The sequence below is a fragment of the Globicephala melas genome, chromosome 6 (assembly GCF_963455315.2).
Source record: "Globicephala melas chromosome 6, mGloMel1.2, whole genome shotgun sequence".
Taxonomy (NCBI): domain Eukaryota; kingdom Metazoa; phylum Chordata; class Mammalia; order Artiodactyla; family Delphinidae; genus Globicephala; species Globicephala melas.
The window spans coordinates 2,211,216-2,235,704 of record NC_083319.1 but is presented as its reverse complement, the minus strand read 5'-3'; the positions used below and the strand labels follow the sequence as shown (position 1 = coordinate 2,235,704).

Below are 24,489 nucleotides of genomic sequence, written 5' to 3'. Positions count from 1 at the left end.
GGGGAAGGAGGTGGGGGAAGGGGCGACCCCTGAGTGCCTGCGGTTGGGAGGACAGACAGCGATGTCCCACCTGACCCAGGGGCTGGACCCACCCAACCTGGGCAGCAGGGGTAAGGGCTGGCAGGTGCGCGTGGCTCTGGGCTGGCCAACTAGAGCCCCACCCGAGTCCCCAGAACCCACAGGCCGGCTGAGGCTCCCCTCTCCAGCGGCCTCCGCCTGCGGAGGTGACCGGCCGAGAGCCACCGGCTGTCACCGTGCTACTATCCCTCCCCTCCTCCCAGCGCCGTGACCGTCAGCATGACTATTACTACTACTTCCGTTGTAAGGCAGCCCCTCGAAGCCTGGGACGCCAAGACCCTCTCCCACGTGGCGCGTCCTCTGGGCACCCAGCCTCCGGGGTGGGGAGGCGGCCGAGCCTGGGCGCCCCCGGGCCGCGGCGGGAGGGAGCCCGGCCGCCCCCAGTTTCCCAGCCCCCCTCGGCCGTTCCACTGCGGCGGAGGCGCGGGGAAGGCGGGGCGGCGCGCGGAGATGGTAGCGCCCGCTCCCCTGCCGCCACCCGCCGCCTGCCGCCTGCCGCCCGCCGCCCAACGCCGCCGTGCGCTCCGACAGGATGGCGCGGGCCAAGCTGCCGCGCTCGCCGTCCGAGGGCAAGGCGGGCCCGGGGGGCGCCCCGGCCGGCGCCTCGGCCCCCGAGGAGCCGCACGGGCTCAGCCCGCTGCTGCCGGCCCGCGGCGGGGGCTCAGTAGGCAGCGACGTGGGCCAGAGGTAGGGGCGGGGGCGCGGGGCGCCGCGGGAGGGGCTTTGCATCTCTGCGCTCGCATCCCGCACGGGCTCCGCTCGGCTGCACCTGCCGCGCTGCCTGCAGCCCCGGGAAGGGAGGGACGGCCGAGGTCTCCCTCGGGACCCCCAGCCAAGCGCCCCAACCGCTCTGTGTGTCTCCAGCCCGCCTCGGGGAGCCTGTGGGACCCCTGCTCCCTTCTGCTCTGAGAGGCTGAGCACAGAGGGCCTGCACATAAGACCGGAGGGAAGAAAGGCAGTGGGGACCTGGGCGCTGTGCCAGGTGGCTTGGTGACCACTGCCCGAGCCCTGCCCCACTGGAGGCCACACTCTTGTTGGTTCCAGCAGCCACTTGGGGGGAAGCAGGGCCAGCATCTGTGTCCTGCTTCAGAGGTGAGCAGCTGCATAGCAGATGGGAGCTGGGGTGTATCAGGGCTCAGGCTCCCTGGGGCTGGTGCCTGGAGCCAGTGGCAGCTGAGGTGCAGCAGGCTGGTTCCCCAGCCAGGCAGGGGCAGTGCCAACCCCTGTCCGGCCCCTCCTTGAGGCCCGGTGCAGGACGACAGCCTATTTCACAGATGCGGGCGCTGAGGCTCAGTCTGCAGGGCTAATGCAGGGCCACCCCTGCCCTGTGCCAGGAGCCCTTCTAGATGCTGCGGGGGAAACCGAGATGAATCAGACCCAGTGGTGTGGGCACATGTCGTGGGCGCGGAAACCTGTGCCTGGTAGAGGGAGGTGCAGGCTGGGCCGGGACAGGGAGAGCGGGGCTTCCTGGGGCGCTCGCCCTTCACGGGGGAGCACAGGGAGATGGGCAGGGGCTTCCAGGCAGAGGAAACAGCCAGGGCCAAAGCCTGGGGCGGTTGGGGGAGGCGCTGTGCCGTGTCAGGGTTGGGGCGAGGGGTTGGCAGAGACTCAGCCTGGCAGATGGCAGACCAAGAGTGCCTGGGGAGCCTCCCCCCGCCCCTCCTGCTGGCCACATGCCCTCTGGGCCCCTCCCCACCCTCAAACCCCATTTCCTGCTCCTTGGCCGCCCCTGGGGGCCACTGCCCAGCGGTCATTCCCATTTGCCGGAGGAGACTGCTAAGGCTGGAGATAGAGTGCCTCTAACGGGCACGCCTGGTGGCCTCACGCAGCTGATGGGCAGCCCCTGGGCAGGAGGGAGGCAAGGGCCGGCCAAGGCCCTGGAGACCAGGTTCCTCTCTGCTCCATCCTCTTCCTGCAGGCAGTGCAGGGACAGAGGCATGGCAGGTCTTGTCCAGGCTGCATCTGAACCCGCAGTGCAGCATGGGAGCTGTGGTGGCAGGGACACCTCCTCCAGGGAGCCCTCCTCCCATACCCACCCCTGCCACCCCCAGTCCTGTGCTGATGACCCTTCATGTGAGCAGCCTCACTCAGTCCCCCTGCAGCCCCTGAGGTTCAGGGTCCTCATCAGCCTCCTTCTGCAGAGTAGAGGGAGTGTCTGCAGCTGCATCGCTGGCCCAGCAGCACCAAGGGCTGGCGCCTGTAGCTTCCTCTCCCCAAGCGTTAGATGCACACTGTGGAGTTTGCTCTGGACGGGAGTAGGGAGCCATGGCAGGTTTCAGAGCAGGGGAGGACTTGCAGGCTTTGTTCCTTAGGAACACGAGTCTGATAGAGATTCCAGTAAGACCAGAGCCGGCAGGTGGTTGCCCTCTGCCGGAGGGAGCCTGTGGCCGCAGCTCCTGCGGCTGCCCGCATCCTGCACGCGCCTTCTGGAGCCAGCCGGGGGCAGGGCTCGCTGGGCCACGAGGCCTCGTCCCTGCCCAGGGCGCCCCCCACACCTGCCCCTGAAGCACTGCACCCCCATCTCCTGGACGCTGTGGGGGGATCGTTAGAAACGTGACCGGGGTGTGGGGGGGTGATAAGGACCATCGCTTGAGAGCTTTGGAGCTGAAGAGCCAGTGAGGGAGAGGCTGGCCATGTAGTGAACTCTCCCGGAGGGTCACGGCTGGGCTAGGGCCCCTTCATGCCCCCAGTGACCCTGGGGCTGAGCGGCCTTGCCCCCAGGGGTGCTGCCGTGTAGCCTCACATCTGCTGGGGGGCCCCAGCGCAGTCCCCCACCTCCTACCGAGTCTTCAGGAGTCCAGCCTCAGGTCGGGGCCAGGGACGGCAAAGCTGGCCTGCATGGACTGGGGCCCGAGTTCGGGGGCCCCACTGGTGGCAGGGGGGGTGCTTTCAGCCCTGGACGTGGGCTGCCCCCTGGCCTTTGAGAGACGAGTCCTTGGACCCCAACAGCTGTGTGTGGGAGGAGGGGCCCCAGGAGCCAGAATGGGGTGAGGGTGCCAAGGCCCGGAGCTGTCGCCAGGGGCCAGCAGGAGAGCAGGGCAGTGTGCTGGCTTTTGGGGACACCCCTGCAGAGCCCCAGGCTGGTGGGGACAGAACCACTGGAAGGTGTAGGCAGGAGGTTTCCAGGCACAGCTCAGGTCCTAGCCGGGTGCCAGGTGTGCTGACCTGGAAGGAAGAGGGATGCAGAGGGGTGGGACAGCTGGGGCAGGTGAGGCTGGAGAGGAAGGGCCTGCTTACTTAGCAGGCCCCGCCCCCTGGGTTTGGGTTGTGTCCCAAGTGAGGGGCTCACTGGTGGCTTGCTGGAGGGGACGTGGGGGTAGCCGGGAAGGCATGGCAGGGGCCCTGGTGAGAAGGAACGGGCTGCAGAAGGATCTAGGAGGCAGAATTCTGGGGTCTGAGAGTTGTGGGGAGTCATGGCAGGGAATGGGGAGCGCTCTGTGGACGGCTGAGTTTGGGGTACCTAGAGGCACGGCCACGGGGAGAAGTCCGGGAGGCAGAGCCCAGGCCGGGGAGTGGGGACCCTTGTGTGGGTGTGGCTTTGGATGGGGCCACACGGGCAAGGGGAGGAGTGGAGGCCAGAGGCCAGGATGAGCTCTGAGGACCCGCCGGAGGCCGCGCGCAGAGGTCAAGGGAACTCCAGGGCAGGAAGAGGGTCCCCGGGGAGGGGAGGCGGGAGGACCTGGACGGGGGAGTGGGAGGCCGCCAGGAGGCCAGGCCTAGAAGCTGGGCCAGGAGGCTGTCTTCGCCCTCCCCAGGGGTAGTTTCAGGGGCGGAGCTCACCAACCCGGGACCCTCACCCAGAGGGGACATCCAAGGAGGGGCTCGCTCAGAGCTGGGTTGACGAGAAGGTTTGTGGGGAGAGAGGGGGAGCTCCAGCCGCGGGGTCTTCGTGCAAAGGCCCACAGGTGGGGTGGGGCCTTGGGGGCGGGGTGCAGTCAGGGGTGGGGCCTGGGCGGGGCCAGTGCGGCTGCTGCAGGGCCTGGGCGGGGGTTGAAATCGCCCGGAGACCCGGGCGGCAGCTTCAGAGAGTGGCCGCTGGGGGGCGCCCGTACACCCAGGGCCCTGACTCAGGGCGGCCCCTCTGAGCCTGGCTGCCCACCAAGGACGCGCGGGGGCGGCGGCGGTCAGGCCCCGCCTTTGCAGAGCCCTGGGGCCGTCTGTGGACTGCGGGGGGCCGGGGAGGGCAGGAAGCAAGGGCTGCAGGGAACACCGGCTTGGCCAGCCCAGGACCAGCTGTGCACTTAGCTCTGGGGGCCCGAGCCCGCCCTCCCCGCGTGCTCTGAGCCCAACGCGTGGCCGCCTCCTCCAGCTCCGGCTCCCCCTCGGGCGGCTCCAGCGCGGCCCTGCCCTCGTGCTGTTCTCCCCAGGACCCTCGGGCCTCCCCCGCCCCTCCTCCCCTGCAGATCTGCACTTTCATGTGCCCGCCCCCTCCAGAAACAGGGCGAGTCTCCCTCTCCCGACCTGTCCTCTCCTGCCGGCGCCCCTCACCCGCTCTCAGCAAGTTCCTGGTCCGCTGTGACCGGCTCTGGTCCTGCCAGGTTCCTGCCACCCTGGGTGCAGCTGTCGCCCGACTCAGCACTGGGGGCAGCGCCCAGGCCAGAGGGAACCTGAGCTGGATAAACACGCAGAATCTGGGCCCAGTTAAGCCCAGGTTTCCCCTGCTCTCTGCAGCGCCCAGCCCCACACCACACCCACCCAAGACCTCACCCGCCGGGGCACCAGGAGTTGTAGGCCGGGGGTCCCACCCAGAGGGCCCTGCACAGGCAGGCAGGCAGGCCGCTCCCCCCTCCCCGTCTGTGGTCTTAGGGAGGCAGTGGTCCTCTCTGAACCTTGGTTTCCCCTTCTGGAAGATGTTTGCTTTAAGAATTGAAAGAGAGGCCCCGTGAAGCCCTCTGCGGAGAAGCAGGCCCCAGGTGGGTGCGTCACCAGCAAAGAGCAGACCCTCTGTGCCCCCCTCCCTACTCCGCCCCAACACGGGCAGTCTGGCAGCTCCCACCAGCCTCTTCCTCCCAGCCTCCCTCCCAGGTCGGCACAGGCCACGCCCACCTTGGTGTCATCTGGCTGTGGTCAGTCTGGTAGAGCCCTAGGCCAGGCCGCCCAAAGGGCAGCAGGTGTGTGTTGCTGGCCCAGTAGAGGGGTTGCCCCTGGGGGTCCCTAAAAGCACTGGCCTGCCTTGTCACCCAGGAAGCCGAGGGGCAGGGCAGGGGGTGCAGTGGCCTGTAGAGGGCGGGGGAGCCCAGCAGAGGTCGTCCAGCCAGTGGCCCTGTGTGGGGCCCGCCTCTTGCGGCCATCAGCTTCCTGGGTGTCAGAGGGTGGCTGACGGTGCTGCTTCCTGGACACCGGGGTCACGCAGGGCCTGGGGCGGGCTTAGTGCCGAACAGTGCGGTAAGCCCTCGCCAGACCTGCGGTCCTGCCGCTCACCTGGCCACAGGCGGGTGCCCATCCCGCGTGCGGTCTCCCAGGTCTAGCGGTCACCCCGTCCCGCCCCGGGCGGGACGGGGCACGTATGCCGCACTGCCGCGCGCACTGTGCCGCTGTGCGGGTGCCGAGGGCGCCAGGCCCAGTCGGGAGTGTGCGCACGGGCGCACCCCTGCTTCCCTCGGACCCTGCCCGCGTCCTCCCTATGTGTCCCTGCCCACACCTGGTCCAGGAGCCCAGGCCCTCTGTCTGTCCATCCGTCCGCATTGATGTGTCCACTCCATTCCGTCCCCAGGCTTCACCTGGAAGATTTCAGCCTGGACTCCTCTCCGTCTCAGGAAGTGCTGGGCTCACAGGTGGCCTCCCAGCCCCTGGCAGGCCCGGGGAGGGAGGGCAGCTCGAGCCGTGCCAGCCCAGGGGGAGGGCCCGCTCCGGCCACAGCATCTGCCCTGCAGCCGGGTGGGAGCGGGGACACGGCCGCTGCTGCTGGGCCTCGGGTGGCGCTTCCTGGGGCGGAGCCTGGGGGTAGGAGACGGGGGCGTCCGGAGGCGAACACCCCACAGGTTGTGACCACAGCCCTCGGGAGGGAGCAGGGACCCCTGCCGTGGTGCCTACGTGGGGACAGCCGTACAGGTGACCGCTGGTGACCGTCCGGACCCACAGGCACCTGGCTCGGCTGCCCCACCGTGAGCCCTGCCAGGCTTTTCCTGGCTTCAGTCAGGATTTAGGTCAAGCAGAGGGTGCTTTGAGGTCGGGGTACCCAGGCGCCCTCAGCAGCCCCATTGGGGGCGTTCCTGGGAAAGAGCCCCCCACCTGCTCACACCCACGGCGTCCAGTGTGGCCACCGACTGGGGCCTGGTTTTTAGTCTCGTTAATTAACACCGTCGACATTGGCCACCACCGCGCGCGCAGGGCTTCCCCGCGCCGCCCCCTGCAGCCCGAGGCTTTGCGCTGTTACGCCGCCGGCAGGAGCCTGGGAGCTGCCCTGGGCCTCAGCCCCCCAGCGGTGGTGCGGTGGGTAACAGGAGGGGGAAGGTACCTCCTCCACCGCAGGGCTCTCCCAGCCCCACCAGGAGCGGGTCTGAGACCGTGGGAGGATGTGGACGATTGCGGCCACCTGAGGGGCCGAGGCTGGGGTCCTGCTGCCCCAGAATTGCATTGTCACGGGCAAAGCAAACGTCCCTGGGCCCTCGGAGGCCCAAGGAGGCTCACCAGGGCCCCTGACCGAGCCAAGGCGCCAGTACAAGGACGCTCTCTTGGACTGGGGAGGCCCAGGACGGCGCCGTCTGTTGGTTTGAGAGGTCACCCGGAGCCTTTGCTCTCCTCGGTGTGCCAGGCACCGGGAGGGCCGAGTGGCAGAGGGGAGGCGCATGGCCGTGGGCTGACGTGGGACGGCGGGCGGCCTGTGCCCCAGCCTGTTCCGTGAGAGGAGCTGCAGGAGAGCCTGTGCCTCCGATGCCCCCACAGGCGAGGCTGCAGCTGGGGCAGAGCAGCCCGTCCGCAGCCCGTCCGCCTGAGGGCCCCACCTCCAAACCCAACCCAGCCCGGCTCCTTGCCCGCCCACCCTGGGACCTGCCACTGCCCGGGAGCAGGGCGGGTCAGGGGCTCTGCCCGTTCGCAGAGTAGCCGCGGCCTCGGCCTTGGCAGTTGGGCCCCGGCCCTGCTCTTGCATCTCGCCCGGGGCTCCGTGGCCTCCTGCGTGGAGCTCCCGGGCACCTGCTGGAGAGCCACCGGCACACAGCAGTAGACCGGGAAGAAGGCCGCCAGACGTCGGCCCCTTGTGAGTTCAAGGCTGGCACGGCCGGGCGGGTGGGCCTCCCCACAGCCGTGTGCCTGGTGTCCCACCGGGACCAGCCGCCCGGCCCTGCGTTTGCCGCTTCCCGGCACAGGCCATCTGTGCCAGAGCTGCCTGCCGGGAATCCCTGGAAGGCCACGCCCGCAGCCTGCCGGTCAGCTGCCGGTCAGTAGGGAGAGCTGCAGCCCCTTCTTCCACCTGCCCTCGCCTGGCAGGTCCGGTCCTGGTTGGCGGGTGGGGGTGGGTGGGTGGGTGGAGTTCAAGCTGCTCTGCCGGCACGAGGGGGCCTCCTCTGGGCCACCCCAGCGTGGGCAAGACCCTGCACACCGGCAGTGAACGCAAGCCGAGTGGGGATGGGCCAGGCCGCCTGCGGGGACCTGACTCCTATGCCCCTGAAACTCGGGAGACCCAGGGAGTCCAGAGCCCTGTCTCCTCTGACCACTGGGTGACCTGAGGCAGCATGCAGCCTGGGTGGGCCTCAGTTTCCATGTGTGTAAGGACGGGGCTGGCGGGACCTCTCCGAGAAGCCCTGCGGCCGGGCTTGGGGACATGGCCCTCCAGCTGCCCAGCCTGCACCGCCGTCCTCGCCAGCCTGAGCGCTGCTCACTCCATGGCGGACAGAAGGGAGCAGGGCTCGGGACTGTCCCGGGACAGGGAGTGGGTTTGGCCTGTCCAGTCCTCGGGGCTTATGGCCGAACCGCAGGGGGTACCCCAGGGACTGTCTGAGGCCAGGGCTCTCAGAAGCCTCGGGGCCCCGTGACCAGGCCTGCCCAGTGCCGCAGACCTTCCTGCACCCCGGGCAGCGGGCAGCAGGGGCCCCGCGGTGTGCCCAGGCCTCCCCGCCGGGCGTCCTGCCGAAGGAGCGGGTGAATGCATGCGAGCGGGTGCAGACGGAGTGGACCCCTTGTCTGCCCTCGCCTGGCTCTCGAGCTGTTTGCCGGGCCGTCGCCCTGTGAGCTCGTAGCCGGCTCCTGGCTCTGGGCCCCCACGCAGCCCTCTTCCGCTCCCCAGAGCGGCTTCCTGTGGGCCTGGGCACCGGCTCCACCGCGGGGCCGCCACAGGGCCTCAAGCCACAGCTGGTGGCCGGCAGCCATACACGTGGGTCTATGGCACGGGCCGTCTCTCCTGGGTGATGTGAGTGGTGGGTGTGGACCAAAGTCAGGCTCAGAGCAGGTCCAGCCCCGATCGCTCGCACGGAGCTGGTGGGCGCCGGGCCCGGGCCACGGGCGTGGCCGTCTCTCACTTCATCCTCTCTCTGAAAACCAACACCTACCTGGACTTTACGAGGGAGGACCTGAGGCACAGAGAGGACCGTGTTAACTTCTCCACGGTCGCGGCAGCCCTGCCAGGCTCCCTCCGGATGCCCGTGGCAGCCGCCCGAGCCCCAGGTGAGGCGGCCGAGGCTCAGACAGGTGGGGCCACCTGTCTGAGTGGGAGGGGCGGGGCTCTGCCAGGCCAGACGGTCCGTGACCCCGGCGTGGCCGCATCCCCCAGCAACTTGCGGAGCCAAGAGCACATCCTGCAGCTGAATCACACCCGTTGCACCCGCACTTCAGAGTAAATGGAAAGCTTGTAACTTACTTTCTGTGGTGGGAGAAGCTCGTGAAAAATTAAAAGCGGACGTGGCTCCGTGGATTTCCCTGGGCACCCAGGCTCGACCTCCCGGGGCCGAGTCTCGGCCGGGCTCCGCCACCCCCCACCCCTTTCTCTCCTCCCGCGTGGAGAGCGCCCGGGGCCGGGGGGGCCTGTCCAGATGGGTGTCCACAGCCGCCCGGGCAGGGGGCTGACGGGTTCCATGTCTGGGGCGTGACCAGTCCCAGTTGGCAGTCCTGACCCCTGGGCCTGGGCGGGGACTTGCGGGGGCAGCAGCGGCAGCCGCCGTGAGAGGCATGCGGGCTGGGGGCGTGGTGCACGGGGGGGCAGGTCCCCGGGAGGCTGAGGAGGAAGGTGGGAGACTCGGCCACCAGCCACGCACACCCGCCACGTGGGCCGAGCTGGGCCTTGCTGGCCAGGTGAGGACCAGGAAGGGGGTACCCGAGTGGAGGGGCACAAGGGCTGGGGACCCCTCCTTGAGACTTCTCTGTGCAGGGCAGGACGGTGGGGGAGTGGTCCCTCGGGACACGTGGGCACCGCCGAGGGGCGTCTGCCCCCTGACCTGGCCCAGGCCCAGCCTGGCTTGTCTGAGCTGCTCCTTCAGAGAGAAGGCATTTGACCAACTCCCCAGAGGGACCCTCGGATTCCCGCAACCCGGCTCTGGGTAGCACCTGCAGAGGAGGTTGGGGTTCAGGTCCAGTGGGGCGTGCTGGGGTGCAGTGTACAGTGGATGCGTTGGGGTACAGTAGGGTATCCTGGGGTGTAGTGTGCAGTGGGGTACACAGATATACCAGAGTACAGTGGGTGTACCAAGGTACAGCGTACGCTGAGATGTGCTGGGGTGCAGTGTATGCCGGGTGCACTGGGGTACAGTGGTGTGCACAGGGCTATACTGGGACATGAGGAGCGTGCTGAGCTGCTGTGTACAGTGGGTGCGCTAGGGTGCAGTGGGGTACGCAGAGATGTGCTGGAGTACGGTGGGTATATTGGGATGTTGTGTGCAGTGGGGTGCGTTGGGTACAGTGTGCAGTGGGGTGTCCTGGGGTGCTGACCGCCCTGCACCGGGACCTGAGAGTGGGGAAGGGCCACGCCACCAGCTCCTCCCCCGGGCCCTTCTTGAGCCCTGTGAGCAGTGGGGGCCGCTGTGGTCAGGCCAGGGCCCCCGAGCCGGCAAAGGTCAGGGAGGTGCTGGGGCTCTGCCCAAGCCCCCTCCCGTGGGCCCATCACCAGGGGAGGTCCAGACGGCTGCTGCCAACACCAAGTCTGTATCACACACTCTGCCTAGAACAGGCTTAAACGCTTCGTGGAGATGCTGGGGCAGCCAGCCGCAGGCAGAGCAGTGCCATTGAACTTCCAAGGTGACAGCGGCATGAATTTCTGCATCGATAGGAGCTGGAGCCTGGTCAGAGGGGGAGAACGTTCACAGCCCTCCACCCTGGTGGACGACGACAGGGAGGTAGGGGTGGGGAGCAGGGACCTGGGCCAGCGTGCACCTCACCTCTGCCTGTGGACCACTGTCCTGCATCCCATCTGCTCAACCGCCACCTCCTACATGCAGCCCTCCAGGGTGCCTCTGGGTAGCACTACTCTGCCTTCAGGGTGCTCAGCTCCTCTGCCTCCTGTGTCACGGTCTTCACACAGAGTGTGCCTGAGCAGCTGCCTCACCTGGACAGTCTTATCACACCCACACAACATCCCTGAGGGTGGCGGGGCCGCCTCTACCTGACATCTGGGTGAGGGGAGGCACAGGGCACGGCATCTGGACCAGGCGTTTCCGGTCAAAAGCCCCGCCCCAAATCCCGGGCTCTTGGTGGCTCTGTCTGGTCAGGGGGTGAGGACTGGCCACAGTGATGCCCATGGGCTGCTTGTGGGGTCCTGAGACCCACCTGCCAGTGGGGCAGATGCAGCTTGGAACGGAGGCCGTGTGGCAGATGCCAGGTGCTAACCCAGAGCAAGGCAGCCCCGCCCCAGGGCCCCCACCCGGCAAGGGAGAAGCGGGGCCGGACCATTCCCACCGCGGGAACCTGGCTACAGGGTCGTTGTCGTGCTGTCAACACTGGAGTTTCCGTTATGGTGGAACGTTAAGCCCTCGCCTAGCCAGCATGCCGGCCACAGCGGGCTCGCGGCCAAGGCGGGGGCAGCGGCCCGTGGCCTCCGGGTCCCTAGTGACCAGACGGGCCATCCCCACCCCCTGCCTCCTCGTTCGACAGCAAAATCCTGCCAGTCCGTGTGGTCTGTTCCCAGGATGCTGGGAGCCCGGGCAGGGGCTCAGGGCATCTGGGGGTCATCCAGGGAGGGGGCCCACTGCCGGCCTGTTTGCCTCGACCATCCCGCGGGCTGCAGCAAGTCTCCAGGCTCAACCACCAGGGGCCTCCAGACAAAGCAGCTGACCATTGGCTTCTGGAACATTCTATACTAATGATACGGCATGTTTTGAGCCAAGGGCTACACAGGCCACATGTAATCCTGGTGGCCGCCGTGACAGCCCAGGCTGGGGGCCTGTGAGCATACACCTCTGCGGGGCCTGGAGGTCCTTGGGCACTGAGAAGGCGGCAGCCGGTGGGCAGGTCCGCTGGGGGCCCGTGGGGATGTGGCAGCCAGGGCCTTCTGTCCGAGGTGGCAGCGCTGACCCTGCTCTGGCAGCGGGGAGGGGCCCGCCGTGTGGGGGGCTTTGGGCTGCAGCCCCCGCTGGCCCCGGGCCCACTCCTTCCTGCCTGCCCCCCAGGGTCCAGGTGGAGTTCTACGTCAACGAGAACACCTTCAAGGAGAGACTTAAGCTGTTCTTCATCAAAAACCAAAGATCCAGTGAGTGGGGCCTTCGGGGTGGGGGGCAGGGCGGCGGGAGTGCCCCTCACCTCCGGCCCGTACCACGTTCCACCCTGTGGGGACCCGCCGCCCCTGGCAGCCGGGTGGCACCGTCTCAGGCCCTTCACCCCGAGGGGCTCCCTGGCCCCTCCGTGTGGCCCCACCCTCCCGCTGCGGGTACCTTCCACCTGCATCCCAGCAGGAGCTTGGCCCCCTGGGATGCAAGATGGGGTGCGGAGGTGCCCGTGGGTCCTGGTCCGTCAGTCTGTCCATTGCTCCCCTCACCCCCCCCCCACCGGTGACACCAGCCCCGGGAGCCCTCTGTACCACGTCCGTGAGGCGGGACAGGGTGAAGCCTCTCAGAGGCCGGCGCAGCAGAGCCACCCCGTCAGTGCTGGCGGGGCAGCCGGTGCGGAGGCCCAGGTGCAGAGGGCGGCGTGCGGGCAGGGACCCCGGCCCGTCCAGAGCCCTGACCACCGTCCCGCCCCCACAGGCCTGAGGATCCGGCTGCTCAACTTCTCCCTGAAGCTGCTGACCTGCCTGCTCTACATTGTCCGCGTCCTGCTGGACGACCCGGCCCTGGGGATCGGATGGTGGGTGACCTGCGGGCCCGGGGCTGGGCCTTCCTGTGGGCCCTCTGCCGTTACAGAGGCCGATGGGGTCCGCACAGGGGTCCGTGCCCGGCGCCCTGTGCCCAGGGCCTTGGGGAGGCCTTCCTTCCCCCATGGGCCCCCACCCAGTACCCCTCCCCAACAGAGCCGTGGCCAGGATGCCACCCTCAGGCTCCAGCTGACCAGCCGGCTCAGCATGGGCAGAAGGGTGTCCTTGTCGTGGACGACGGCTGCGTTTGCAGCCACACCCGGACCTGGACAGAGCTCTCCTGGGGGGTCTGGGATGCCCCTTCCCTGCTCGCCCAGGGGTGCGCGGGGCAGGGGGTCTCAGCGAGGGGCTCTGGGTCGCTCAGCATCTCCTGCTGGGCAGGCAGGGGTGCCAGGCCTCGGTGGGGGGAGGTCGTGAGTCTCGCGGTGCAGGGCAGAGGTGTGCCTCTTTCTTGGGGCTCCACCCGGTTCCCCTTGCCCCTCCCGGCCCACCTCCCCATCTGCTCCGGGAGCCTCTCTGGACTCCCTCATACCCAGATGTGGGGTTCTGGAAGGTTCTGGAACGGTACTGCTTCCCTCTTTTGCTCTGTCTGGGGGTCTCTCCAGCTTTCTCTCCAGTCTCTGGTTGAGAGTTTCACCTCTGCTCTTGTGTTTTCTGATTTCTGAGAACGCGTCATCTCCAAGCGCCGCTCCCCCTGCAGGCGCCCTGCCACCAGCACTCGGGTTTGTCTGAACCGCTTTCCTTTCTTACAGTCCCCCCTTCTGCTCAGTCTCTGCTCCCCCGAGCTCACGCTGAAGGAACTTCCTCAAGCGTCTGGCCACTCACACTAAGGTTGGGCTCTCGGAGGCCGAGGGCCCTGTGGTCAGAGTGTGTGGCCAGTTGGTCACCACCGTCCCCTGGGTCTGCCTGGCTCCTCAGGGCAGATCCTTCCCCTCTTCCCTGCAGGGTAAGGCCTGGCCCCTGGGCTCCTGCCCGCTGAGCTGGGAAGGAGGCCAGGGTCAAAGTTCACAGTGCAAGCTTGTAGTTACCTCCCCGCCACGTGCAGCGGGGTGGGTTCCCCAGGCCAGACCCTCACCCACTCCTGAGAACAGATCTCCTGTCTTCATCGGGAGTGCAGGAGGACAGATCCCACCGTGGTGGTTTGAGAAGGAAACCGGGGTTCTGACTCTCCAAGCACTTTCCTGGGTTCATCCCACCTTCTCCTACTCCCAGAGGCGTCTGGGACATGTGGCTTTACATTCCCACAGGGACCGGCTCTGTTGTATTCATTGCACAGCACCTGGCACATGACGGGTGGGTGGGAGAGCGAATGGATGGGTGAGGGGGGGCTGGTAGATGTATGCGTGGGATGGATGGACAGGTGGGTGGATGGATGGAGGGATGAAGAGATGGATGGATAATGGATGACTGGGTGGACGGATGAGTGGATAGAAGGAGGATGGATGGGTGGGTGGGTGGATAGAAAGGTGGATGGCGGATGAGAGGGTGTATGTGTGGATGATGTAAGGACGCTGGATGGATGGGTGGATAGATGGCGGGTGGATGGGTGGGTGGATAAATGAGTGGATAGAAGGTGGATGGTGGATGAGAGGTGGGTGTATGGGTGGGTGATGTAAGGATGGTGGATGGATGTGTGGGTGGCTGGATGGGAGGGTGGCTGGGAGGGTGGCTGGATGGGAGGGTGGCTGGGAGGGTGGCTGGATGGGAGGGTGGCTGGATGGCGGGTGGCTGGATGGGAGGGTGGCTGGCTGGCTGGCTGGCTGGATGTGTGGGTGGACGGATGGGAGGGTGGCTGGCTGGCTGGATGGACAGATGTGTGGGTGGACGGATGGGAGGGTGGCTGGATGGGAGGGTGGCTGGATGGAGGGTGGCTGGATGGGAGGGTGGCTGGCTGGCTGGATGGATGGATGTGTGGGTGGACGGATGGGAGGGTGGCTGGCTGGCTGGATGGACAGATGTGTGGGTGGACGGATGGGAGGGTGGCTGGATGGGAGGGTGGCTGGATGGGAGGGTGGATGGATGGGAGGGTGGATGGATGGATGGATGGATGTGTGGGTGGCTGGATGGGAGGGTGGATGGATGGGAGGGTGGCTGGATGGAGGGTGGCTGGATGGGAGGGTGGCTGGATGGCTGGCTGGATGGATGTGTGGGTGGCTGGATGGGAGGGTGGATGGATGGATGGATGGATGTGTGGGTGGACGGATGGGAGGGTGGCTGGATGGATGTGTGGGTGGATGGATGTGTGGGTGGACGGATGGGAGGGTGGCTGGATGGAGGGTGGACGGATGGGAGGGTGGCTGGATGGAGGGTGGCTGGATGGAGGGTGGCTGGCTGGCTGGCTGGCTGGATGTGTGGGTGGCTGGATGGATGTGTGGCTGGATGGAGGGTGGCTGGATGGAGGCTGGCTGGATGGAGGCTGGCTGGCTGGATGTGTGGCTGGCTGGTTGGATGGATGGATGGAGGGTGGCTGGATGGAGGGCGGCTGGCTGGATGGATGGATGTGTGGGTGGACGGATGGGTGTGTGGCTGGATGGAGGGTGGCTGGATGGAGGCTGGCTGGATGGAGGCTGGCTGGCTGGATGGAGGGTGGATGGATGGAGGGTGGCTGGATGGAGGGTGGCTGGATGGGTGGATAGATGGATGGATGGATGGATGGATGGATGGATGGATGGATGGATGGATGGAGGGCGGCGGGATGGAGGGGGGCTGGCGGCCACTGTGGGCATTGAGTTTGCAACCACAGGCTCAGGCTTAGGAGGAAGTGCGTCAGTTGAGAAAAAAGGAGGAGGGAGCTGCCCGTCACCATGGGGCTCTGTGAGAGCGAGGTCCTGTTGGCCAGTGACCCTGGCTTTGCTTGTAATCTGGGGCAGAACTAGCACGTCTGCCAGGCCCCGCCACCCTCCCAGTGGGCATCCAGGTGGCGTGGGGAGGCTTGTCCTCGGGAGTGACTCAGGGACCTGTGTCTCGGAGCCGGCACCACGGGGCAGGAGCTCAGCTCTTCTGCGTGTCTCGCGCACATCGCCCGGCCTTGTTTCGGCAGCTCTGGCCTCCGGGAGGCCCTGAGTGCTGCAGGGTCCGTCGCTGGCCACGCGCAGCCCTTTCTCTGCTGGCAGCCCGGGTGGAATCCCCACTCCCTCCTGGGCTCACCTCTTGTGTTCTCCTCACCCGGCCTGCCCCTCAGCTGTTAGAGATCCTCCGGGAGCGTCTGCAGGGTGCGAGCAGCTGCCTGTCCCCCAGGTGTTAGAATACAGACGCCTGTCTGAGTTGTGGGGGCCTGGCCCTGGTTGGGGAGAGTGTGCCCCCCATACGCCCTAGACCCGTGGCAACCCTGGGAAGGGTCTGGTCCCTTCGGGGGCGGTGCTGGGAGGGGCCGTGGCCGGCCAGCTCCGTCTCTCCACAGCTGGGGCTGCCCGAAGCAGAATTACACCTTCAACGAGTCGTCCTCCGAGATCAATTGGTGAGTTTGCCACCCAGCTCCCACTCAGAGGCCCAGGGCCGGGTCGGGTGGACAGAGGGTGACACTACCCAGCCCCCCAGGATAGATGCCCAGCCGCAGCCCGTGACCCTCCTGGGACCCCCAGGCCCTGGCCAAGCAGCGGGCAGTGGCGGGATGGCCCCTCAGCGTACAGCCCCTGAGGCCCGGGAGCAATCTAAGAGTGACAGCAGGGTCAGCAGCAGCCGGCCTGGCCCAGCCCTCACGGACCGTGGGTGGGAGGAGAGATGCAGCGAGGGCCTGCCGGGGGGTCGATCACTGCCTCTGCAACTCACGGCCCTTTAGCCAAAGAGAGCAGGCGCCCAGTCGGGCAGGGTGAAGTGACGCCAGAGCGGCGGGGCGCCCGGTCCACAGGCCAGGATGTGTCCCAGGGCTTTGGCCGCCTTCTTGATGGAAGCTTCTCCCTCCCAGCCTCCCCAAACCCAGAGCCCCCCTTTGGCCTTAGCCTGCACCTACGCCCCTCCCCTGGCACCCCCGGCCCAGCCTCGCAGAGCAGTCCTGGTACTTGGCGGCAGCAGGACCCAACGTACCAGACCCTGAGCACTGTGTCCCCAGCTCCGCAGCTTCTCCCGCTCTGGCCCGGTCGCCCTGTCCCTGGAAGGCACGCACAGCTGGGGTGGAAGGGACACGCCAGCCCCTCCCTTCACACCCGGCCCTGGAAGCCTCTCCTTTCTGGGCCTGTGCCTCGGAGTGGCGGCCAGGGCAGCTCCTGAGCCCGGGCCCAGCTCTCGTCCAAGCAGCCCTGAAGGCCCGGGGATTTCAGAGTCTGTGTCCCTCGGCCGAGGAAACAACAGCCCAACGCCTCCACTGCGGCGGGGGCCCTCCCACCCCACAGGGGCCCACGGGGGTCAGGGCCTTGGCCGTCTGGGGTCTGGCTCTGCACTGAGCACGGCCACCCGACCCCTGCTGCTGGTCTCGCCGCAGCCTTTGTCCTGGGGCTGCGTCTGGGCAGGGACACCCCCACCCAAGTCACTCCCCTCCCCTGCTGGGTTATGGACGAGGACCTGAGGTCGGAAACCGGGGAGCGTGATGGCCAGCACCCCTGCCCCTGCGGGGACGGGCGTAGGAGCCTGTCCCCGGGAGCCCAGACGAGAAGGGGAGGCCACCTGGGCCAGCTGCGGACTCTGAGCCCACGGCCCGTCCCCAGGGCAGCCCGCTTAGGCCCTGGCCTCACAGGCCCCGCCCTGGGGCCCCCCTTCCCCGGGCACCTCCCCTTCCCTCCTGCCCCCGGCCCCTCCGAGAGCAAGGCTGCTGCCCTCCGTCCAGCTCAAGCAGCAGCCTGCGGTCAGTAGAGGCCCAGGGCTCACCTCCCTCTCTCCCCAGGGCCCCCATCCTGTGGGTGGAGAGGAAGACGGCTCTGTGGGCCACTCAGGTGAGTGGAGGCAGCACGGCTCTGGGGGGCCCTGCCTGCCCCGGCCCCGCTCAGAGGCTCCGGCCCCTCCCCGCCCCAGGTCACCGTGGCCGCCGTCAGCTTCCTGGAGACCACGCTCCTCACTTACCTCAGCTACAAAGTAAGTGCCCCAGGCCTGGCCCTGCCCTCCCCCGCACCCCTCCCCGCACCCCTCCCACCGCACCCCTCCCACACCCCTCCCCCCACACCCCTCCCCCCACACCCCTCCCCCCACACCCCTCCCTGGCCCCCTCCCCGCCCACCTGCTCTGACGCCCACCCCCCTGGCTCCCCAGGGCAACATCTGGGAGCAGATCTTCCGCGTGGCCTTCGTCCTGGAGATGATCAACACGCTGCCCTTCATCATCACGGTGCGTGAGCCGCCAGCTGGGGGAGGGGCCGCCGAGCCCGCGCCCCCTGACCCGTCTCCTCCGCAGATATTCTGGCCGCCGCTGCGGAACCTGTTCATCCCGGTGTTTCTGAACTGCTGGCTGGCCAAGCACGCCCTGGAGAACATGATTGTGAGCCGCGGGCCGGGCAGCTCCGGGCAGGGTGGGCTCCCCCCTGCCCGGCCCCTCCCCTCCCGCTTCACCTCTGCGAGGCCCCCAGGACCCCAGGGCACAGCTCGCCATGCCCTGGCCCTGTGGGGAGCTGGCCAGCTTCCTTTGGTGCCCAGGAGGCCGGGCTGACCGGTGGACAGACGTGTCTCTGTCACCACGAGATGCCCTCACACCTCCTTCCTGACCAGCCGGGGCCCCAGCCCTGATGCCCCGGGAGAGGCACCCAGGCCTGTCCCTGCCCCTGCCCCGACATGGGGCCACGGCAGGCCCTGCGCTGAGGTCTGAGCGAGGCCCCTGTCGGCAGGCAGGCGGCGCGACGACTGTTTTCTCCCAGGTTGCCCCTCCCCAGCCCAGGCTCCCTCGGCTCACCTCCTTCCCCACTGCAAAGTGAGGTGACGGCGCTGAGGTCACGGCCTCTGGCCTGCGCCCCGGGTCCTCCCCTGGCGTGGCAGAGGCTGGACGGGGAGGCAGAGCGCTGAGGTCAGGTGGAGCCGCGGCCACGCCCTCCCGCCCCCCCCCTGCCCCGTTCATTCATTCTCGTGCATCTGGGACGTACGGGGCGGGGGTGGGGTGGGGGTGGGCCCTGGGCTCCGACCAGTCCCTGCTCTGCCCCTGATAGCACCACTTCCCGCAGAACGACTTCCACCGAGCCATCCTGCGCACCCAGTCGGCCATGTTCAACCAGGTCCTCATCCTCTTCTGCACCCTGCTGTGCCTGGTCTTCACGGGGTGAGTCCCTGCCAGGCGGCCGCGTCGCCCAGCCCTCGCATCCGAGAAGCCGGGGTGAAGGACCAGAGGCAGCTCGGAGCTCCGGTTCCTAGGCCAGAGCTGCCGAGTCCGGCTCCTCTGGGGCCCGGAGAGAAGTGGTGGAGGAGGGCACTGGCTGGGGGGACGGGGGGGGGGCCCCTCGGCTCGAGGTCCAGCCGAGAATAAGGTCTGGGAGCAGCCTGGGGGATGGAGCGGAGAGCACGCCCCCCCGCACGTGCCTGTGCCCTGGGTGAGGACGCGGGCAGGTCCCAAGGCCGTGTGCCTCCCACCTCCCCTCCCCCATGCCCCCCGACACACGCAGACGCACACTCCAGCGGAGCGGGGCGGGGTGTCCGCGGGGCAGGAAGCGCCGGGGTGGTCCAGCCTGCCCCCTCCCCGCAGCCAGCGCGTCCACCCTGGGGAGGGCCCCAGCACCGCTGTGTGCCGCGCCACGGTGTATGTGGGGACGGGCCACGGGGCCACGGCGGGGGAAGGACTGTCCAGCTCTAGCTGGGCGGGGGGCTGGGCGTGCCCCGCGCCGTCTGACCTCCTGGGGGAGGACGAACTCCGAGGTGGGTGGCAGGTAGGGGCTCGCAGCCTGGGCGGCCCCATCCACCTCCTCTGACCCCAGGCCCACGCTGAACCCACGCAGCGCTGTGTCTGCGCTCCCGTCCAATTTTCCAGGGGCCTCAAAGGCACCTCGGGGCAGGAAAAGAAGGCCCGGGGGGATGCGCTGGGTGTGCCAGCCCCGCAGGCCAGGGTCGGGAACCGCAGAGCTGGACCCGGGCCCAGGCTGGGGCGCCGTGTCGGCGACAGCTGATGTGCTGTCGCGGGCAGGCCCAGCCTTGCCCCAGGCGCCAGGCCGGCCGAGGCCCTGCCGCCACCCCCATCCCCGGTTCCAGGACCTGCGGCATCCAGCACCTGGAGCGCGCGGGCGGCAACCTGTCCCTGCTGACGTCCTTCTACTTCTGCATCGTCACCTTCTCCACCGTGGGCTACGGAGATGTGACGCCCAAGATCTGGCCGTCCCAGCTGCTGGTGGCCATCATGATCTGCGTGGCCCTCGTGGTGCTCCCGCTGCAGGTGTGAGCCCTGCCCGGCAGGGCCGAGAGGGGCGAGGAGGGGCGCCAGTCCTGGGAGGGGCCGCAAGGCCGAGACCCCGACGGGGACACGTGGGGCCTGCCGGGGCCTCCTGGGGGCCTGTGGCTAGCGAGGCCCGCAGCCGTCAGGACAGTGGGGGGGGCGTGCTCAGACGGCTCCCCCGGGTCCCGTGCGGAGTGTGGAGCGCGGGGGGCTGCCAGGGTGTCCCGCGGGCTGGGACAGGAGTCCTTAGCCGGTGCAGCGGCAGCAGCTGTCGGGACCCCGTGGGGCACAGCTGCTTCCCTGTCGCCCGTCAGCAAGGCCAATCTGCCGGCTGAGCCACCCGTGTTTAGATACGACGGGTAGAGGCCTGGAGAGGGGGCCGGTGGCTGCAGGCGCCCCCAGCCCTCCAGAGGGCAGGAGAAGGCCCAGGGGAGGGAGCAGGATGGACTGGGGGAAGCCAGACCCCACGGGGGACACTCAGGATTTGGAGGGACGGGGCAGGGGAGGTGCCTAACTGTGGCTGCAACGGGGGCCAGTCCACCCCCGGGGCCCTCTGCTGACCCTGAGCTCAACTCCCCACCCCCGCCCTGCGGCTCGGAGCCCCCAGCCCCAGCCGACACCCCCCCTTCCCTGCTTTCCCCCTGGTCCGGAGCACAGCCCACCCCCTCCAGGAAGGCCAGCTGCATGCGAGGGACACCCGTGGGCCGAGAGCCCTAAACAGAGGTCTCACCCCCATCCCCGCGCTCGCCGGAACTTGCCTTCCTGGGCCTCCTCCCTGGCCTCCACCTGAAGCCCCGTCCTCCCCCCATTCCCCCCCGCCCCCGGCAGGGCCCCCTCAGGCCACAGAGCACCTCAAGGTGGGCCGTCCACTTTCCCAGGGCCCTGGCTGCTTGTAGAATCCATGTTCACATTTTATTATATTTTCATACAATCATGCTTTTCTAAATTGTATTTTTAATATTTTAGATATCTAAATTTATATGTTAATTAGTTTTTGTTATAAGTTAAGTTGCATTTTTAGTTATATAGTTATGAACATCATTATTTGTTTTATGTTTTTAATTCTAATCAATCATATTTCTTTAAGTTTAAATTATATTTTTACATTACCATCCGGAACTTTTTCAAGCCTGGCAAGTCTGTCCCACTGGGGCGCTACATCAGGAGAGAGAGGGGACGATCTCCCCTCCCCGGGGCAGGTTGTGGGGCTGGGGGCTGTCCCCCGTGTGTGTGCCCCCTGTGAGTACACAGAGGGGTCGTGTGTGGTTTCAAGTAAACGGTGCCAGGTAAGCTGGCTCCCGCCCCCTGGCATCCTGGACACCTCCGCAAGGCTGTGCCCTTGTCCCACGGCTGCGGAGCTTCTGTTCCTGCGGTGCTCTGGCCCCCACGCTCCTGGCGGGTGCAGGGGCCGCTCAGAGCTGGTGTTTACATCCCACCACCCAGGCCAGGCTGGTGCCCAAGCCCCAAGGAGTGGGAGGCCGCAGGGCCCGGCATCGGAGGCACACACCGTCCTCCAGGGCTAGTGGATGGTCAGGACCCGCGAGACTGAGTAATCTGTTGTCAGTGATGGAAAGGGACGGTCTCGGTTATCATCCTTCGTTCGTTCTTTAACCACGTTAAAGAAAGTTAGCGCCCTTAGAGACGGTGACAACGGAATGCCCACCTGTAGATGTTCCTTGCAGAGTAACAGTGACGACAGCTGACAGCATCCTCCCCGCTCAGGGCTGAGTGTCACACATCAGCGCGGTGCTTCCTGTAGCTGCCGGAACAGAGCACCCTACAAATGGGGGGGTGGGGGCTTAAACAACAGAAATTTACTCTCTCACAGGCCAGAGCCAGAGTCTGAGACCGAGGTGTCAGCAGGGCTGGTCCTGGAGGCTTGAGGGGAGGCTCTGCTTCCGTGTCTCCAGCTTCTGGTGGCGCCATGGTCCTTGGCGCCCTGGGGCTTGTGGCCGCCTCCCTCTCAGCTCTGCCTCCGTCTCCACGTGGCTTATTCCTGCACCTCTGTGTCCTCTCGTTACGGGACACCGGCCACTGGAGGTAGGGCCCACCTTAATCCAGTCTGACCTCATCTTAACTCATTACATCCTCAAAGACCCTATTTCCAAATAAGGTCATGTTCGGAGGGCCACACCTGTGACATGGGAGGCTTGAATCCAGGTGTCTGCCGTCAGAGCCCCAGTCCTGCACAGGCCTCAGGGAGCACCCTGGGGTCTCCGGCCCTTCCCACTAGGGCCCAGTCCTGTGCTTCAAGGCCACAGGGCCTTGTCACTGGAACCTAGTAGGTGCTCAATAAATTCAATGAGTTGATCTCCCCTTAGCGAGATACAGCGCGTCACCCAGAGCAGGTGAGAACCGGAGGGTGTGGCTGCTGCCATTCATTCAGAATTGTGTGGGAAAAAAATGAACGACCTCAGTGCTTTCACGGGGTCTGGCTGTCACCCACAGACGGGAAGTCAGACAGTAGCGGCAGGCCCTGGGCAGGTCAGCACCCCGGTCAGCTCCGTGGAGCCTGGAGTCCCCTCACCGCCAGCCCACCTTTATAGATGTGTCATTGTCCTACTTACAAAGGGCTCTCAACACCCAGATCTCACAGCCAGGAAGTGTGGGCCAGGGTGGACGGCACCCCCAGACGGCAGCCTCCAATCAGCCACACCCCTGACCTGGGCTCAGAACCGTGGTACTCAAAGTGCTCCTTCCATGCCGGGCACCTGGGTCCCCCATTCTAGGCCTGAGGCTTTTCTAAGACACGTTTCCAGGTTTCTCCAAAACGTGTCTCAGGTGCTGACGGAGACCCAAGGGGCTCAGTTACCTGGATGCTCAGAGCGTATACTTCGGCACCCACTAACGGTCGCTTGGCCTCCTGGGGCTGGGAGCTGGACCTGCCACGTCTCTCGCTACCCCACACACTGGCGGGACCGTCCACTCTGCCCCCACCTGGCCCCTTGAGCGACCCGTGCCGCAGACTTTGCCCGTGGTCTTCCGAGACGTGGTCGGGACGCTGCTGTCGCAGCTCCCGGAGCCCCGGGCCTCCTGGAGTTCACACGCTCTTACCTGCAGTTTGAGGAGCTCGTCTACCTGTGGATGGAGCGGCAGAAGTCGGGGGGCAACTACAGCCGCCACCGGGCCCAGACGGAGAAGCACGTGATCCTGTGTGTCAGTTCCCTCAAGATCGACCTGCTCATGGACTTTCTGAATGAGTTCTACGCCCACCCCCGGCTGCAGGTGAGGCCCCGCCCCTGGCCCCACCCCCGGCTGCAGATGAGGCCCCGCCCACGGCCCCACCCCCGGCTGCAGGTGAGGCCCCGCCCACGGCCCCGCCCCACCCCAGTGCCCCCTGAGCTCGCTGGGCCTGGGTTTCCCTGCCTGTGCAGTGGAGCCCCGGTGGTCTTCCACACTGTGGGGGTGGGTCTGTGGGGTCCTGCCTTTCCCTCCTGCCAGATACACCATCACAGAGAAGGCTGGGGCTCCTGAGAGGCGACTGGTGTGGAAACACTAGGAAGGAGGGTGGGCCGGAGCCGAGCGAGCCTGCCAGCAGGGCTGACCCCTCCCACCTGCAGGACTACTACGTCGTCATCCTGTGCCCCACCGAGATGGACATCCAGGTCCGCAGGGTCCTGCAGATCCCCCTGTGGTCCCAGCGGGTCATCTACCTCCAGGGCTCCGCGCTCAAGGACCAGGACCTCATGCGGGCCAAGTGAGCGCCGGCGGGGGTGAGGGTGCGGTACCGCGGCGGCCGCACGGGCAGGCCAGGGAGGGGCCCTCAGGCGGGCAGCAGCTCCCTCTCTGTGCCTGTCACCCACCCGGGCGGGCCAGGCCCCCCGCTGACCCCGGCAGAGCCGCCTGGGCGAGCCCACCAGCCTCCTCCCACCTGCCCGGCTGTTCATCTGGGGGCCTGGGGGCAGCTGCTGCTCTGAGTCAGGTGGGAAGCCGAGGCTGTGGGCAGGTTTTCTCCTGAAGACGAGGTGACAGGGTGACTTGAGGTAAGGAGGCTGAGTTGTGAATGGAACTTTCCAGAATCTGCTGCAGCACACAGACACCCCGGAGGCTCCCCCATCACCCGTCAGGATTTTATTCCAGAGCCTGACGTAACCTTCGAGGTGAAATGTGGGTTGTGTGGAGGCCAAGGAAGCAGGAGGCCCGGCAGCCGGGGCCCCCCCACGCCCACCTTCTGAGCCTCGGGCCCCACAGGCTCGCCCAGGAATCAAGGCCCCAGACAGGGACAAGTTGGGGTGCCAGGTGACGGGGTGGGAGCCGCCAGGCCCCCCAGCCCTGGGGCGTGGACAGTTTCTCAGCCACCCTTTGTGCAGCCAGGGGCTCTGGGGGCATGAGGGGAGCAGAACGGGTCATCCGCAGGCCTCGGGCAGCCTGTCCCGGGAGAGGACAGGCCAGCGGGCAGGGTCCAGCCTCTCTGCCACCAAGTGGGCCCTTCATTCCGTGCCCCAGCCCCACCCCGGGTTAGCGGGGGCCCATCCTCAGCCCATCCAGGGCTTCTCAGAGCGAGCTGGGGTCTCAACAAGGCCCAGCTCTTCCCCTGACGGCCGAGACAGGAGCACCACGGATGGCCCTGGTGGTGCTCAGACCCGGTGCTTTGCAGGATGGACAACGGAGAGGCCTGCTTTATCCTCAGCAGCCGGAACGAGGTGGACCGCACCGCAGCGGTGAGTGCCCCCCACGGCCACCCACCACCTGCCCGCAGACCCGGGGGCGGGGGGCGCCTGGGGGCAGAGCCCCTCCCCCAGGCTGCTGCTGCCCGTCAGCACCGACGTGGCCTCCCTGTCTCAGGACCACCAGACCATTCTGCGCGCCTGGGCCGTGAAGGACTTTGCCCCCAACTGCCCTCTCTACGTCCAGATCCTCAAGCCTGAGAACAAGTTTCACGTCAAGTTCGCAGGTATGTTTGGCCCGGAGGGGGGCGCCTGTGTGCT

General features: G+C 67.2%; 1 protein-coding gene across 13 annotated transcripts in view; it reads left to right on the top strand.

Annotated features, from left to right (window-relative positions):
* Positions 1-24,489, top strand: part of KCNT1 (potassium sodium-activated channel subfamily T member 1) — a 70,605-nt gene that overhangs the window by 28,260 nt on the left and 17,856 nt on the right. For 12 of the 13 annotated variants that reach the window (XM_060300175.1, XM_060300174.1, XM_060300181.1 and 9 more), the window contains 13 exons: positions 11,610-11,689; positions 12,183-12,282; positions 15,690-15,746; positions 17,106-17,154; positions 17,234-17,293; positions 17,468-17,542; positions 17,609-17,692; positions 18,366-18,460; positions 19,381-19,561; positions 22,622-22,786; positions 23,122-23,258; positions 24,159-24,222; positions 24,347-24,455. In XM_060300175.1, the coding sequence (XP_060156158.1) occupies positions 11,610-11,689; positions 12,183-12,282; positions 15,690-15,746; positions 17,106-17,154; positions 17,234-17,293; positions 17,468-17,542; positions 17,609-17,692; positions 18,366-18,460; positions 19,381-19,561; positions 22,622-22,786; positions 23,122-23,258; positions 24,159-24,222; positions 24,347-24,455 (1,256 nt within the window). Of the gene's footprint in view, positions 1-610; positions 766-11,609; positions 11,690-12,182; positions 12,283-15,689; positions 15,747-17,105; positions 17,155-17,233; positions 17,294-17,467; positions 17,543-17,608; positions 17,693-18,365; positions 18,461-19,380; positions 19,562-22,621; positions 22,787-23,121; positions 23,259-24,158; positions 24,223-24,346; positions 24,456-24,489 lie in introns of those variants that run through there. The other variant, XM_060300178.1, reaches the window with a different exon arrangement.